Source organism: Toxorhynchites rutilus, chromosome 2 (assembly GCF_029784135.1).
Source record: "Toxorhynchites rutilus septentrionalis strain SRP chromosome 2, ASM2978413v1, whole genome shotgun sequence".
NCBI classification, from domain to species: Eukaryota; Metazoa; Arthropoda; class Insecta; order Diptera; family Culicidae; genus Toxorhynchites; species Toxorhynchites rutilus.
The window spans coordinates 74,250,813-74,268,257 of NC_073745.1; the positions used below are offsets into that span (position 1 = coordinate 74,250,813).

A 17,445-nucleotide genomic window follows, 5' to 3' on the forward strand; every position below is an offset into this window, starting at 1 on the left:
AACCATTTGATCAGTTTACTTTAGTGAATTACCTGTCGAAGCAGCCTTCTCCTTCAAGTGCGGATTCATGTCCAGATGCGCTTTGGTTTCGTTGCAGAATATCTGCATTTTGTACTGGTTGAGGCATTTATCCGAGCAGAACTGCAGCTGGGTGACACCGTCCTGGAAGTCCACGTAGCTGACGGCATGGCGCACGTGGCGACACCAATCGCATGTTTTCGCCCGTTTGAACGACGCCCGTCGGCTCTGGGAGAAACATGATTCCGAGCAGAAAATGGTTCCCTCCGTTGTGCCCAGAATTCCCGTCTGATTGGGCGGAACGCCACGACGACACCACTGGCAGATGGTTTCTGAAATATATGTCAATAAGTATTTTAATATAATTTGTGTTCTTTTGATGATGTTATAAAGGGTCATTCATTAGCGACTTGGCAGTTTTGTGTTTCCATGTTCGGGTTCGAACGAACGAACGAACATTTTTATGATATGTCAATGTCGAAACGCTAGTAAAAATCAACATTTCCATAATGGTGAAGTACACGAACGAGCAACGCTTAATAAGTATTAAAAATTACTGTGCATAGTTTAGTGACCAAATCTGAGTCTACATTTTCGCTGTTGGATGTTTCCGTGCCAACGAGAAGCCGCAAGTGAATCCATCCGAAATGACTCAAATCAGTTGATTGCACGGCGTTCCCAAGAATTGGACATCTCCCAAATCTCATTGTGGCGTTTTTTGCGAAAAGATCTTGGGCTACATCCTTACAAGATCAAATTGACTCAAGAACAAAAGCTTGATGATATAAAGCGCCAAAACTTCTCCGATTGGACTCTGACGAATATTGGAGAAAATGATTAGTTTTATACCAAAATCATCCTCAGCGATGAGGCTCATTTCTAGCTAAATGGCTTTGTGGCTTTGGAAATTAAGAAACTTTGTGGCTTTGGGGAGTAAGTTTAAAATCTCTATAATAGAGGGTGGAATGATCAAAATTTGGCCAACCTATATTTCTCGTAATTAGGAAAGCTGAACATATTTTATTTTGTCGGCGTTTACATGTAGAATGATTCCTCTATTTTGATTTTGACGTTTGCTCTCAGATCACATCCCTCCCAGCACCCCAGAGCTACACCCCATCGAAAGATATTGGACCATCGTCTACTGACAAAAAACGATGGAATTCGAAGAAATTCCAAAGCAAACTGGTGTTCTGCGGCGAACAAAAGTTGACGAGGCCACTGTAGAAAATTATTAATGCCGAAAACACAAGCATAGAAACATTCATTGCATCCTAAAACCTCCACATGCCAAGTGCCAAAATAATGCTCTGTATTTGGTGGGATCAGAAGGGTGTGATCGACTATGAACTGCCAAAGCCTGGCCAAAGAATCAATGGTGATTTCTACTGGCAGCAATTGATCTGTTTAAAGCGAGCTATAGCCGAAAAACGTGCAGATTATGCGACCAGATAGGAGCCGATCATATTCCATTATGTCAACGCACGACCTCATATGTCTGTTGAAATTGAAAACTATTTTTAAAAAATTCGCCTTATAGACCGGACCTTGCCTCGTCCGAATACCATTTGTTTCGATACATGCAGAATGTTTTTAGTGGAATACGCTTTACTTTAGAGCAGAATGAAATGCCAGAAATATGGGAAAATGAAGTGGCCAGCGATGGTCTATACTTCAAGTGATGTATCAATTCATTTTATTATCCGAATAAATTTGTTTCCATTCAGAGAAACGGAACGAATTGAGTTGCACATCCAATACATTGGGAAAATCAACGCATAATCATAATTTTACACTAGCATTCACAGCCACCCATTTTCGAATATTTCACGCTTTTCCGAAAAGCATAATCCACCTTAGTTATGTCGATACATAACCAGTCGCGGAAATAATTATCGCGGAAAGCAAACCAATATCATCCGAACAGTTGGTTCCATCTGTCCGTCATCCCGCTTAGCAAGCATTGCTCATTTACTCTGGCAGCGAAAGGGCGAAACTAAAAACTGTTGCTATGGCTCATTAATTTGGTCTGCCTGCCCTGGACGGGGCCTGTCTCGAATTACAACTGATAATCAATTTTCAAATTCCGCGCAACTGTAATGACCGATGCAAATGTACGTCTCGCGACTGCATGCAGCCAGAACTCATAGAGGCACCCACGATGATGTCTGCCGTTCTGCTGCCTATGCACAGCAGTGGATCGGTCGAAAAACGAGATCGCGCGGCCATACGCGTCCGGCATAAATTACGAGCTCCCCCCATCATACGGTAGAATACAATTTGGCGATTTTAATGAGCCCATTTCCCGCCCCACGACGAATTTCGTCCAGTTTTCGAATAGCAGAAAACAGATAGGCAATCTTTGATTAAGACTACTGTTCTGAAATCATCCCCCCAGCCAGCAGCCGTTTGCAGTCCGGTTCGATTTCATGTGAATCGGGCAATCCGACGGAGCGTAAGCACGGCATGTTTGGCTGATGGTTATCAATTAAAATAATGTGAAAATTGATCCGCTTGAGAATGGCTCGATTTCAAGAAGGTTTCGCCTTGCTTGCCAATGTACGACTACGGAGTGCTGCTACCAGCAGAGAGTTATTCGGTTTTTGTTTTCCTTGGCATGACTCCCATCATCTCTGAACATATTGCGATGCGTAAATGAGATGCAAGCATCAAAGAAACGTTGACGACACAACAGGTCAACGGGAGCACCCATTAAACGGAGAGTATATATTGTCATATCAAGATGATGTTCTCACTTGGTAGGAATAATGTACGTGGGCATAACCAAAACGGACTGTCGGACTCACCTTGTTTATCGAGCATCTTAACCAGCGTTGGACTTTTGGAGCTTTCCCGTGAGCTGTCTTTTTCCGATGTGGAGCTCTCGCCGTGATGATGTAGATTAACACAATTTCGAGCGTTGCTGCTCCTGTTGGTTTCGTTGTCATTGGAAGCGGCGTTTTTACTTCCCACACCACCGGCGCCGCTGCCACCGTTAGCATTGCTACTGCTGCCACTGCTGACAGTCTTCCCTAACGATGGCGACATTACACCTGATGCTGTCGATGCAATAGTATCACTTAGCTCGCAGGAATTATGCTGCAGCATATTGAATTGCCTCGGCTTGTGCTGTTGTTGTGCCTTGTTGTGCTTCAATTTCACCGTGGATTTGCCAGCGTTTGGACTGCTATTATCCCTGTTGTTGCCGGCGCTCTGACACACCGATTCGTTCGCCGGGGGACCGATGGCGGAGGTGGCAGCGGCGGTTCCAATGCACGAGGATGACGACGAGCCGATATCGATACGATCCACACTGTCCCCGTAGCCGTACCAGCCGAGGATATCGTTCATGGCCGTTTCTGCAAAGTCCTGTGTGTGCAAAATGAGCGAAGAGAAGATACGATGAACCTGAGCCGAGCAGTGTAAGGTGATATTTTGTAGAGTAAAGTCATTATTTTATTAAAATCATGATACCGGACCACGATCGCCTTTCGCTCTCGCCCGAGAGCGTGGACCGTGGAGCCTGCTCTTGGGGGAGATAATAATTGTAACGTGATCCGTAGCGCTTGGAAGTCTGGTTTGGGGGATGACTGGCGGGATTTGGGGACAAGGGGACAAACAATAGGGCTTTTCGTTCATGATTTACGGAAGAAAGGAATCAATCTTAGCAGAGGCAAGAACGCTGGGTGACATCAGCAATGTGCCGTAACACGCGGACTAGCAAAACTTTGGAATCCTTTTGACGTAGAACTACGTCTTTCATTAAGGGTGTCAAATCAGAAAACAGGTCACGTTTTTATGAAATAAAGTTAACATTAATAACTATTTTTGCCGCGAACGGATTTTGGCGATTTACATACTAAACGAACCGGAAATTCCGTAAGATTTGTTTAATATGCCATACATTAGAATCCCCTGGTTAATAAATAGTTAAAATTCATGAAAACTTTAAGTGTTTATATTTTCCCATACATTTGTTCTGTCCATTTGAGTGCTTTCCCGAACAGAGCAACTTATCGACGACCAACGGAGGGGAAATCGTAGGATTTAAAGTCTCCGTGAACAAAGGAAAAGAAGAAGAATGAAGGGGAATACTTGCCTAGAGTATAAACAGTGGATCTCGCTGAGGCAAACTTTCATTCGGCATCGGACTGTTGAGCAATCCAGTTCACTTTGCTTTCGCTGCGCTTCGATCTAAGATTGGACCCCACCAGTGGTATCCCAACTTGGAAATCGTCGTTTGATTTTTCTGTTCGTTTTTCGCGTTATTCGTATCGTGTGTTCTTCTTTTCGCGTCATAAATTGGACGCTTCGCAGGAAGGCAGGCTCGAGCCCTTCAAAAAAGACGGGTTGGTAATGTCGGGGACATAACTGGAGTGACGTAGGACTATACAAAGGGGACAGCTTTTGTTAAATATATATATTTTAAATATATTGTTTTATTTTCTTCTCCTACGTGAATACCTACCTATCTACCTGAAAAATGGATTAGTTTACTATTTACTCTTTATGAAAATGTTGATGGTTCTGAAAAGAACCTTTGGTGTTGTGTTTTTGTTATCACTCGATATTCCCATCTTGTTCGGTTAAACCTTCCTGTTTAGCTATTGCGTTTGCCACTCGCCACAGCTTTCACAGTTGGAAAATTTCTTCCCATCCAGCTTGTGACATATTTTACAGTAAATTACATTCAATGGCACGTCGCATTACCACCACTCAGTATCGGATTGGAGGTAATTTTAACCTGTAATTGAACATTTGCGATGACAGTGGTACAGTGTCAACTTTCAATGTGGGGTCATAATTTGGACCCCGAACTCTATGTTTACAAAAATGTCCAACTAAATATGTCGCATTACAGGTCCGTCCAATTAGCTAAATGTCGAGATAAGTGTAAATTACTGTACTTTCAATCTAGAAGCAATTTAAGAATTGGTGAAAATCAATAAGCTCAGAACAACTGCCAAATTCACATACTCATCATATCCTGGCAAACAAATCATGAAAAAATCAATTTCTGTTTTATTATTATTTTGGATATTTTTTTAGAAAGCATTGTACTGTATTTCCTAAACTCTTTTTTGGAAGGTTTAATGGCTCTGAAAAGCGCCTTGTTTTATGGAATGGTTCCAATTTAGAAAACTTAGTACTCGTGGTTTTGAAAAAAACCCATTTCGAACGCCCTCGATGCCGCCTTGTTCTGGATTGGCCACCAAAGCAGATTGTATAAAGAACAAACTTTTTTCTTCTGCTACCAGCTGCCGTTTTGCGATTGCGTTTGCCACTCGCCACTCGCTGCAACTGCCTGTTGTCTTGATGTCCACCGAACCGAATGTGTTTTGTTCCGAATGCGGGTTTTCTTATCGTCGCGAGCAGCTTTGCCAGCTAACTCAATCACTTCGGCGGCCGAAACTATATAACGCCGGCTAGGTGGACTAGTGCACTGGTACTAACGCGCTCGGCCTAGCTACCCTTGCGGGGAACTCCAGATCAACACGGTTCGAGCGGGATTTTGCCTTTCCCTTCACTTTTCCTCCTTTACCTTGTCCAGACATGGCTGCTTAGGTTGGTTTGTTGATGTGTTGTGATGCGAACCGATGTGGTGTACGGTTTGAATGAGAATGATCGTTACGGAAGGAAGGAAAGAAGGTCTTTTATTAAAGAGACTTTAAACTTTTGCAGTTCATTCGTCTCTAGCCTTGAGAAAGGCCCTTTGAAAACTCTACTCCAGCGCTACCACCTCCGCCCTCTTGCCTTGAGAAAGGCACTCGATCCCTCGCCGTCCAGCCCGTCCAGCAACGATGTTGTCCAGTCGGTGTCCACACAAAGAATGATCGTTACGGCAGCGGAGCGGGGATTTTTAAGCTGACTGGCTGGCTCGAGAATTACGCATGTGTGAGACTGCGACCAATGTTTCGTTCATTTTTTTCTTTTTCCTTTCCAATCGTGCTTCATTCTATTTCGCTGCTGCTATGGTTGCCCGTTTTGGTCGGTACGATTTGAGGAGCACAAAATGAACCAATCAAAAATGGGCACATAGTGCATTTTGACAATGCTTGATATTTCACAATTATTCAATTATTTATCTCAAGAAAAATTAAATGTTATTCGTTATGATAGATGCGTAGATATATTTCCTATCAATTGATGCAAAAACCTTTGCGATCTATTGAGAAATGCTCGAGTTATAAGCGTTACAAATCTTGCATTTTTTCCTACTCGTTCAGTGCCTAGATTTCCATTTCACCCCCTATATCTTCCGGTTAGACGTAGTCCTACGTCAAAAACGAACGCATTGCCAGTGGCAATAAAATTTCGAGGTAAGCGTCATCTAATGATGCACGCGGTGTTGGTGCAGTGAAAAGCGCTCGCACTGAAACGAGCCTTCGCGAATGTGACATCGCACCGAACAACAGCGAAGTAGGCGATTTCGGCGCGTCGGTCGAAAATGTAAACGCCCAGGTAGCAACCAAAATCAAGCTCCCCCCGCTGGTGGTGAAGGCGGTCGCTCTTGACAAACTCATCAGCGTATTCGCATCGATGGGTGTTACAGCAGAGTACAAGCTGTGTGACATAATTCAGTCTTTTTCCAAGCAGTTAACATTGTTTATTTTCAGTCTTCATAAGGGCTTCGTTGGTGCCTTTGAGAATGCATCAATGCATTAAACTGACGTTATGGCGAAGCAGAAGTTAAGGTTGTGCACCAAAAAATTATTTGGGAATACCAAGCATCTTGAATGTCTTACTGGAATGTTATAAGTTATTTGGGTTCGCGTGCCAGTCGCAAAACTGCCTTCAACTAGGATTGCATTTGCGCTAATATTGATCATAATGAAGCATTGCTACTGTTTTCGAGATTGTTATTAACAAAAAGAGTTTATTTCTCTTTTTTAGTAATCAAGAGATTATTCTACTTTGCAGTTGTTTCTAAAATAATATCCGAAGGTATAAACAAGCGACTTATATAAAATAACAGCGTAGTTCTACGTCAACAATGCGGTCGTATCTTGGACACAACCTCCTATAATTTTTTTTCTGTTTGGTTGTTTCGTTGCTGGAAATACAATGACGACCTCGAACACATGAATAATCTGTTCTAGATATGACAAAAGCTATCTATTCCATCAAATGACGAATTTAATTCATGACTCACCCATCGACTCATCATTCAGTTCTATAGGATGGAACGATCAAAATTTGGTCAAATTAAATTTGAGATACAGCGCGGACTCGATTATATACAGTCGCAGATTTCTTATCACTGTATATAATCGAGTCAGTTGATTATGTAAATCAAGTAAAAAAACCAAAATTTCATTATTCGTTTTTTATGCATGTACTAGCTAACCCGGCCAACTTCGTCCCGCCCAAATTTTTCTTTTTCGTTATCACATTTACGTTTTCTTACTAAGCGCACTTTCATGGGTCCAATCGCAGAACTGATCATTGATTGATCTTTTTTAAACTTATTTTTTACTATAGAATTTCAGTAATTCTACCAAAACTCGACATTATAATATCAGATTATTTTCAGACACAATTCTCGTGCAAGATTTTTCATCCACTTGCAAATAACATGTTTCATGGAATGGAATAAAAGTTTGATACAGAAAATATGATAGAATGAAGACAGCTCTAAATCGGACAATTCCTTTCTCGAGTTTTTCTCTTATCAACACATTCGACGATCCATTTTTATTTATATAGATAGAAGAAGATATGGGAGTGCGTTTTATCACATTAAAATCCATTTCCACTTTCGAACGAAGATCAATTTCGTTACCACAAACATCAAATGGACTAACAACGCTTGTCAATGTGTAATTGTAGAACACATGCGAATGGAATTTTTCGAATTTTCCTATTTTAGCTTTCCGAAATTTTTCAATTGTCATGTTTGGCTGGAATATGTTTGGTTGAAATATGTGCCTTATTTTTAAGGGACCCCCTCTCCCCTTTCAGAGGAGGAAGGGTTGTCATACCATAATAGAAACATTTCTCGTACCCAAAAAACCTCACATCGTTTATCGTTTATCGATCCCTAAAACCTCTATATGCTAAGTTTGAATCCATTTGTTTGGTTAGTTCTCGAGTTGTTTAGAACCCTCTTCCCCCCCCCCTTCTCTCCAGAGAGGCAAAAGAAGTGTCAAATCACCATAAAAACATTTATTGCTCCATAAAACCTCCATATGCCTAATTTGCTTTCATTTGCTTGATTAATTCTCGAGTAATGCGGAAATTTGTGTTTCATTTGTATGACACCCCCCTCTAAAAGAGGGCAGCCCCCCTTAGGTCCCCCTAAGAGAGGGGGGTGGGGTCTCTAACTATCATCAAGTATGGAAAAGTTCATTCGCTCATTTCTCCACACCTGATTATAAATCACTCTTGTATCTGCTTGGAATAATCATGGCGAAAAGAATGCAGCGAACAATCGTGAGATTGCACGATGAATCATTGTACACTCCCCGACCATCTCGGGACCAAGGATGGAAAACAAGGGAGCATGATGTGATTTACGATTAATCGCAAACTGCACAGATCGCAATCTGTGCAAACTGCGACTAACTATTAATCCTCACCCATCATAACCAAATGATTTTCTCTTGGTAACTCTGAGTTGACCAAAGCATTGCTAGACTGAAACTAGATCGAATAATTGAGTTACTCTCCATCCTCGTTTTGTTTTCAACTCCTAACAAGAATTTGCTCCATGGGAATGATTGTCTCTATGACGTACGCTTAACGATTCTCGCTCTCTCGTCCGGGCGTTCAATTTTCCTTTCATAGCGCGTTTACTTCGATGAAACTGGGTAAAATAAAAAAATGCGCTACAGCAGATAGGACGACTTTAATGTTTCATGTTTCACAGAGGATTTCTCAGATGGTGTTTAAATTAATCAAGAGACTACAAACAATAATCCCCCTCAAATCACTAATTTTATGAGTTAATGTAAATGCGTTATTGGCCAAGGCTATTACGACATCGAACAAGTGGTCTTGCGAGATATATTTTTTCCGCTAGCCCAAATACAGACCTCTTCTTTCGGGCCTGAGTAAACTGGTGGCTAGAAAAGACCTTGATTACCTTGAATTAATCAAAAAACATAAATTAGCGCAAATATGTCAACATGTGTTTTTTTGTGTAAGCACGTAAATATTTGCTCATAAATTTTTTGGATTGTGGAACTCTACATAATTTGTATGCAGATAGAATATCCACAGTTTGTGGGGGGGAATACTCATACAACTCAAATGGATGATGATTATCTGCTATCACAAAGCTGAGAATTCTTTTGACGTTTTGTTTTACTATTGATTCATTCAAAAAAAAAAAGCTTTATTTTTAAATGTTTTCTTATCCTGAGACTGGCTCACTATATTGCACTGCTACTAAAACCGTAGGCTATCTTCAAGGATATTTTTTATTCATTTTCGGCGAATAATCAATAGAGTGCCGTGTTATGAAACATCAGAATAATAGCAAAAACAATATTACGATCATAAGATGTTGGATAGGTTATTCCAGACGACATTGGAATATATTCCATCTGATCATCTTTAGAAAGGTTAATGACCTTCAAAGGATAAATTTATCTTGGGCACATTGAATTGATGTTCATGACTTCCAGTCGGACGTTTATTCGCTCTGATAATAATTGTGTGGTCCTCACAAAGCATATATTCCAATGCCGTCAGTTCACTGAAATTATTCGCATACCGTTTGATGACAAGGTAGGATGTTGATAATCATTTGCTGCGATACCTAGTGTTCCAACAGTATTCATTCGACAATATGAAGACTGAATACCTGAAATTAACCAGATTCAACCATGCAAATCTGTGGTCAAAGCAGTATGTACACTTGAGAGATGCAACAAGTTTGAAGGGATATAAAAAAAACATTAGTCGTTCGATAAATCTACTGCCACATATGTCGGAAGTCCACGATACATGAATATCATACGTCCATACTATTTCATTACATTTATTCGCAACGAAGAACGTAACCACACAGAATTGAATTAATCAAATATGTGATCCGTTTTATCTACAAAATAAAAAAGGGTCTGAAATTCAATCGAATTCGAAAGGTGTTTCGTGAAGTCACTAATTGAATTACTATTGGAAAAATTATTTGGAGAGAAATTTGAATGTTCAGAATTATTGGAATCTAAAAACGATTTTGGGCGGGATGAGATTCGCCCAAATCTGCTGGTAATAAAATTAATCAATTGCATCCATTACCCGCCTGCTGTTTATCGGGCGGGAGACGACAGCAAAATAAAATCGACACGAGACTGAGTCAGCCACTCACTGCGGTCTGTGCAATAGAGAATTAAAAATCCCTCGATGAGTGTTGTAAGATTTCAGTTGATCGTCTCTTGTTACACTTTCCGATCTAGAACTCATCATCCGCTCTATGGAATGGGATTAATCGTTTGTGGCTTGCACTCACGATAAAACTTGAGTAGTAGAAGTAATGCTTCGAGAGTGCAAGCAGTGAGGATTCCGCTTTCATATTGCTTTTTTGAGATCTTGGTAGCTCACCGTTCCAAGTATTCTCTCTGTGTACATATTAAGAATAAAAGAGCCTCGCCTGCTGGGGGTGATTTAAAAACATCCGACTAGAGGGATATACTTATTCATTGATCGTTGAATGTGATTTTTTACCATCCCTGTTCGGGACTGATAGAAAACATAACAAAACAAAGAGTGGAAAACAACATTCAATGAATGAATATTCCTTTGGAAGAATCGCACGAAACAAAATAACAAGTGAGTCAAAATAGATTGAATCTGCGTGTATGTATGATTTTATTTTCCCTTGTACTCTTTTCCTTGTCAGCATTCAAGTGCACATGAGTCCACCTTCCCGTTCATCAATAACTTGCGTTAATATTGACTTTTGCGTTGGCTTAGATCGTTTCATACTAGAAACAAAAAAATGTCATTGCAATAGTGCACAGGAAACAACTCGATTTCAACTATCTACCTATATTTTACTGCCGCGATCGAGGCTCAATGATTTGTATTCGAGTGAAAAATGAATGATTTTACAGAGACACTCGCTGGCTCAAACAAATGAGGCAAATAAGGGAATGCAAAAATTTCTGAGAATAGAAGAGCGGAATCGGGACAGTATTTTTCCGTTCTAATCGAGAATGAACTTTGTGACAAACATCTTCAAGACCATGAAACATGTTATTCTATAATATTTAGGCCACCCTATGGCAATGAATACTGATCAAAAGTGGAAAAGGGAAACAAAAACCAAAAATCATACATGATTCCGCGTGTGGATGTAATTTTAGCTGCTGCGATATTAAGCATTTTGAGTGATTTAATTTCAAAATTCAATTCGCTGATGGTTATATTTCGGTTTGTGAGTTAACAGAGAGGCGATATTAGGTATGTACGGAAAAGCAAATTCATTTTGAGTGGTAAAATTTAAATTATTGAAATAATTTCACTGGTGGGGTAAAACGAACTGTTGCCAGTGGAAGTAAGATGGACTGTGAAAAGTCTGTTTAATCTATTCCTAAGAAATGCCTTGCGTCTATAAATGGAAATCAAATCGCCAAATGTGGACTGTTTAGAAGCTGACTGGAACCAAAGGCAAAATAGTTGAGGGTCTGTTCGTTTATACTGTTGAAAAGCACGATATCATTTCTAGGTGGATTATTTCGATTTTTTCATCATTTAACAGACATTCGTGATGAGTTCAGACCTTGGTTGAATAAAATTATGCCTCTCGCGATCGATAAACCTCTACGCTTAATATATTACAAACCTGTCCATATTACCCGCATCGAATAAAATGTTGTCCTCTTAGGTCCGTTTTGATTTCAGTAAAAAACATTGAAAAACACTTTTTTGTAAATTATTTGGCCAATTAGGTAGAAAAACAGTATTGTAATTGCAAGAAACTGCATCAAAGTTTCGGGAAACATGAGTTTCCAAAGATGTAATTGAAGTTCTTCTTAACATGTTCGTTTTACTCCCATCTCCCCTACGTCAACGAATGCCTGGGAAAACATCTGCTGTCATCTCCAGTGGAGGCATAGGGCAGTGTTATATGTCGTGTTGGTGCGACTTCAAGCTACTACCACGGCAGTAGAACTTCATACAAATCGCTCGTCGAAAAGTGTCTCCTTTTTCACCGCTTGATTACATCTACGAATATATTTTTTTCCACTATGTTTCGTAGGAGAGTGTACGCATACTGACAGATTTCTACTACGAGGTGTTTAATGAAGGATGAAAGGTGGGAATCTTTATGTTTATATATGATTTATCGTACGATTTAATTGAATGCATAAAAGATGTCAACAAAACTGGAGTAAAGCACCTATTTAAATTGGAACAAATATTGGTGCGAGATTCCCAGCAATTCTTGATGTTTATTGCGTGATTTGGTTACTGTATAAGTTGTTTGAAACGAAGGTTTAGTGAAGTGATATTATTTTGAGGATTATATTCACAAACATACAAGTAATATTAATACAAATTGCATGTACATGATGCGCCTAGCCGCCCGTACATGCAAACGTGGAGGCGATATACATACATCCTAGAAAAAAAAATCATATAATTATCGTTTATATTACATCATATACCCCATATTCATGTATACGGTCTCCAATTTCATATGCATATGCCAGTTATACACATCATACAAATAATGTGTCTTGGATGTATGTATATCGCCTCCAACTTTAAATTTTTGACGTAGGACTACGTCTTACATTATCAAATCAGAAAACAGGTCACGTTTTTATGAAATAAAGTTAACGTTAATAACTATTATTGCTACGAACGGATTTAAACGATTTGCATACAAATCGAATTGGAAATTTTCTAAGATTTTTTTTGTTTGATATGCTATACATTACAATCCCATAGCCATATGGTTTAAATTGTTGAAAATTGGAAGCATTCCCATTTTCCCATACATTTGTTCTGTCCATTTGTTTGCTTTCCCGAACAGAGCTGTCAATAAAGGGGAACTTATGCAACCGCTAGAACAGAAACAACGAAGGGGAATAGCGAAAAGAGAAAATTTGCGAAGTAAACTCCACCCTTGCATAGTAAGAGAGCTATCGCTAGCGTATAAGTATTGCATCTCCTCTGAGGAAACTACTAAGAATCTTTCTGTGCCCGAAACAACAAAAGTCGCTTATTCTGCTCGTTTTGTGTTCAATGTTTCCCCTTGAGCTGTGAACGCTAGAGAATATTTCACTTGAAGTGCATCTGGCATTGCAATTAACACAACTATCCGAGTCATGGCAAAGCAGGCGAAAAAAGAGAAGAGTGCAAATGATTATAGGTCGCTTCTAAACTTCGATGTTTGTTTTTTTGTATGTTGCTTGTTTTCGTTGCGCGAAACTTAGAACTTAGAAACTTTGTTGACGGTTTTGACCGAGAGTCGAGAAACGATTTTTCATAAACGGTCATTCTCGCGATGTTCCATTTTTAGCACTGCAACTGTGTGCATCTTGTTCGCGCACCTTGCACCAACGAGCAATCGCTAGTGTCACACGTTCCCATGCACATAAAAAGGGATGCCATTCGCGGATTAAAGTTATTCTGTTTTCACACGCTATATGTGCAACATCGTTCGAATAAAACCTAGTAGTAAAAAGTAACAAGTGTTTGACTTTCCAAGTGCACTTTTGCCTTCCAGGGAAACCTTCGCCCCATCGATATCTAGCTAGTAGACTGCTGTGGAAACCAATACCTGCCTTTCTCAAGGCGGAAGAAGGAGTTTATTTCCACACAGTTGAAACGTTCTTTCCGCTTTACAGTCCACTGGACTTAACGTGGAACGTGCCAACACATCTGTTAGACGCATGTTTGATGCTTGTTGAATGACGATGCACTTCTTCTTCTTCTTCTTTTGAATTATAGACACTTGAAACTCAGAGAGTTCATTCGTCTTTGATGGCGATGCACGGAAGATGCCTCTCGTTAATATTCAGTGCAATGCGTGCATTGATATAAAGAAACAAATTGCGATAAATGACCAATTAGTGTATTGTTCTCGCAAAGGCAAAAATGACCGTTGCATCTCGAAATGATTCTACAAAACTACGTAAGCCATTAAACCTTTTCAGGGTCCCCGGAACTTTTTACTAAAGAGTTTTTAATAAATAACTAAATAAATAAATAATTTCAACGTATTCGCAAATAATATTCGAAATGATAAACCATCAAATTTCAAAAGAAAAAAGACACGTTCTAAGCGGTCGTGTCTCGAATACAACCCCTCGATTTTTTTACGATTTAATGTTTGCTGGGCAGGCCCGATGGCAGTTTTAAATGGTTAAAATATGAATGAAATTTTTTACTTCATGTTATTTGATTACTTGAAACAAGTTTAGTACTAACTTTATTGAACCATTTCTATATAAATTTTGCGATATTTCCACTAAAGCACAATAAACAATCAGGAATGACGTATCCGATTGCAACTCTTTCGTATCATATGTAAGAGCTTTAATTGCCCTAAAATCATATTTCAGATAGCCGTATGAGATAGCTGCGGCTTGATAATCCAAACAACCGGAGTTCAAATCCCATCGGAGCAATTTTATAACCGTCGCCACCACTCATATCAAATCCCTAAAAGTCAATTGATTAATTCCTATTTGTACGAACATAAATGTTTGTAAAGGTTCCATATACATACAAAAATGGTGATTCTCCGGGGCGAACATTTTACTTTAATATTTTCCGCCATTTGTTTTATGGCAGTGATGAATCGTATATTCGTATGACAACAGACTTATTATGTTATTAGGTATTGCCTAATAACCTTGCATGTACAGTAAGTAACCTCTAATTCGACATTTAGTTAATTGGACAGACCTGTAATGGGACACAAATAATTGGACATTTTCATCTCTAATTGGACATTTTGTAAACATCGTGTTTGGTACCAAAAGTATGGCCACCAGACGTCGACATTGTACCACTATCATCGTGTCCAATTACAGGCCAATGACCTCTAATTTTTGGTTGTCTGTAGTAAATCGTATATACGCATGACAATAGTCGTACCAGATGCATGTATAAGTCGAATATTCATCCATCCAATCATCGTGAATTATGTTGCAAGTGGAAATAAATGTGTGTTCGTTGCCTATGATGCGAACATAAATAACAATATAATACAGTAATTTAAATTTAATACGACATGCCGAGGCACCACTCAGTGTCGCTTTGGAGGCGATTTTGGCCTGACATTGAACATTGGCGATGTGAGTGGTACAGTGTCTACGTCTGGTGGCAACTTTAATGTGGCGCCATAATTTAGGCCCCGAACTCGATGTTTACAAAAATGTCCAATTAAACGTGTCACATTACAGGTCTGTCCAATAATTCAAACGTCGCATTAGATGTAACTTACTGTATATAAACAATATTTATTCCCAGCAGTTTTGAGGCATCTCGCACAAATTGACAATATCATTTAGTTGTCAGTGCAAGTCGGTGCAAGTTTTAGAGTGTTAAAAAAGTTCACTGTTTACATAAAAGCAATCTCGAATCTTTCCCACTTTTTTGCTTGAAGTTACTATCCCCTGCTACTACTTCATTTCAGAACACGAGCAGTTATTGAAACAACGTGTGAAGTATTGGAAAGGATTCGAACGTTTTTGTTTCCTTAATCTGTTTGTTGAAACTAACTACGAGGGTCACTATTTATATTTCGGGAATTGGCAACACTGATGTCATGTGAGTCCATCTGACGGTTCCATCGTAAAGTTTGACATTTTTGACGATATACGTACTCAGAACATTTTGTCATACGGACGCTATTTGTTTATTTTATATTTAGTTGAAAGTTTGGTCTCGGCAAAAAAATGGAACTGAATCGTGAACATTTTCGTGCGATGATTTTTTACGACTTTCGACGTGAATTATCACAACAAGAGTGCGTCAATCAACTTAATTTGACTTTTGGCGATGAAGCTCCATCAAAAACCACTGTGTATCGCTGGTATAGTGAATTCAATCGTGGTCGTAAAGGGTGTGTCACATCAAATTGCATCACGGAAAAAACGCTGTAGAAATTTAATTTTTAGGAATTATATCTTCAGCTTTCGCTTATAATCAGATAAGAGTGTATAGATCACGTTGGCCATGCTGCACTGTCAATTTTTCGTAAATTTGGAAAAATGTCGTCGAACAAAAAAGAGCGGCGTGAATTAATCCTGTGCACTCATTTCGAGAATCCGGAGTTGTCACATCGGGACATCGGTAAGATGCTGGGAATCGTCCAATCCACGGTCAGCAGAGTACTAAAACGATACTTCGAGAACCTAACCATCGACCGGAAGGTGAAGAATGGCAAAAATGGATGCTCCGTCAGTGAAAAAGATCACAAGCGCGTAGTTAAGCAGTTTAGACGTGATCCGAGAAGTTCGGTCCGGGATGTCGCCAATAAGCTGAATTTGTCAAGTTCATTCGTCCAGCGGACCAAGCAGCGGGAGGGCCTGCGTACATACAAGGTTCAGAAGACTCCTAACCGCGACGAAAGGCAAAACATGGTGGGGAAGACGCGAGCCCGGAAGCTGTACACCGAAATGCTGACGAAACCGCATTACCTGGTAATGGACGACGAAACCTACGTCAAAGCGGACTTTCGTCAGCTGCCGGGCCTGTTGTTCTTCTCCGCAGAGGACAAATTCAGCGTTCCGTAGGAGATTCGAAAGCAGAAACTATCCAAGTTTGCCAAAAAGTACATGGTGTGGCAAGCGATCTGCTCTTGCGGAAAGCGGAGCGCCCCCTTCGTAATGACCGGCACGGTAAACGGGCAGGTTTACCTTAAGGAGTGCCTACAGAAGCGCTTACTACCACTATTGAAGCAGCACGAGGGCCCGACCATCTTCTGGCCGGATCTCGCTTCGTGCTACTATTCAAAGGACGTGTTGGAGTGGTACGAAGCCAACGGGGTCACCTTCGTGCCAAAGGAAATGAACCCGCCCAACGCGCCGGAGCTTCGCCCAATAAAGAAATATTGGGCGATTATGAAGCAGGCCCTCCGGAAGAACCCAAAAGTTGTCAAATCGGAGGCGGACTTCAAGAGAAAATGGATTTCTGTTCAAACAAAACTACGACCTGACGTTGTACAGAACCTTATGGACGGGGTAAAGAGGAAGGTGCGAGCATACGGGCTTGGGCTCGAAGTATGAATAAAAAGAAAATGCCAAAAGTTGTTTAATAGTTTTTATTTTACTGTCTACAATTTTCAAAAGGATCGGTCTACTGGGCGAATTTCTACAGCGTTTTTTCCGTGATGCAATTTGATGTGACACACCCTTTAGTTCGCTGTCCGACGAGTTTCGTGAAGGTCGTCCAAAATCGATTGTAGTGCCAGAAAACATCGATGCTGTGCACGAAATGATTAAGCAAGATCGTCATGTA

The 17,445-nt window shown here is 40.1% G+C and overlaps 1 protein-coding gene across 1 annotated transcript in view; it reads right to left on the bottom strand.

Annotated features, from left to right (window-relative positions):
• Window positions 1-17,445, bottom strand: part of LOC129771369 (sine oculis-binding protein homolog B) — a 123,792-nt gene that overhangs the window by 11,051 nt on the left and 95,296 nt on the right. The window contains exons 4-5 of the mRNA XM_055774942.1: window positions 2,826-3,387; window positions 33-350 (exon numbers count right to left, since the gene is read on the bottom strand). Of these exons, the coding sequence (XP_055630917.1) occupies window positions 33-350; window positions 2,826-3,387 (880 nt within the window). The remainder of the gene's footprint in view (window positions 1-32; window positions 351-2,825; window positions 3,388-17,445) is intronic.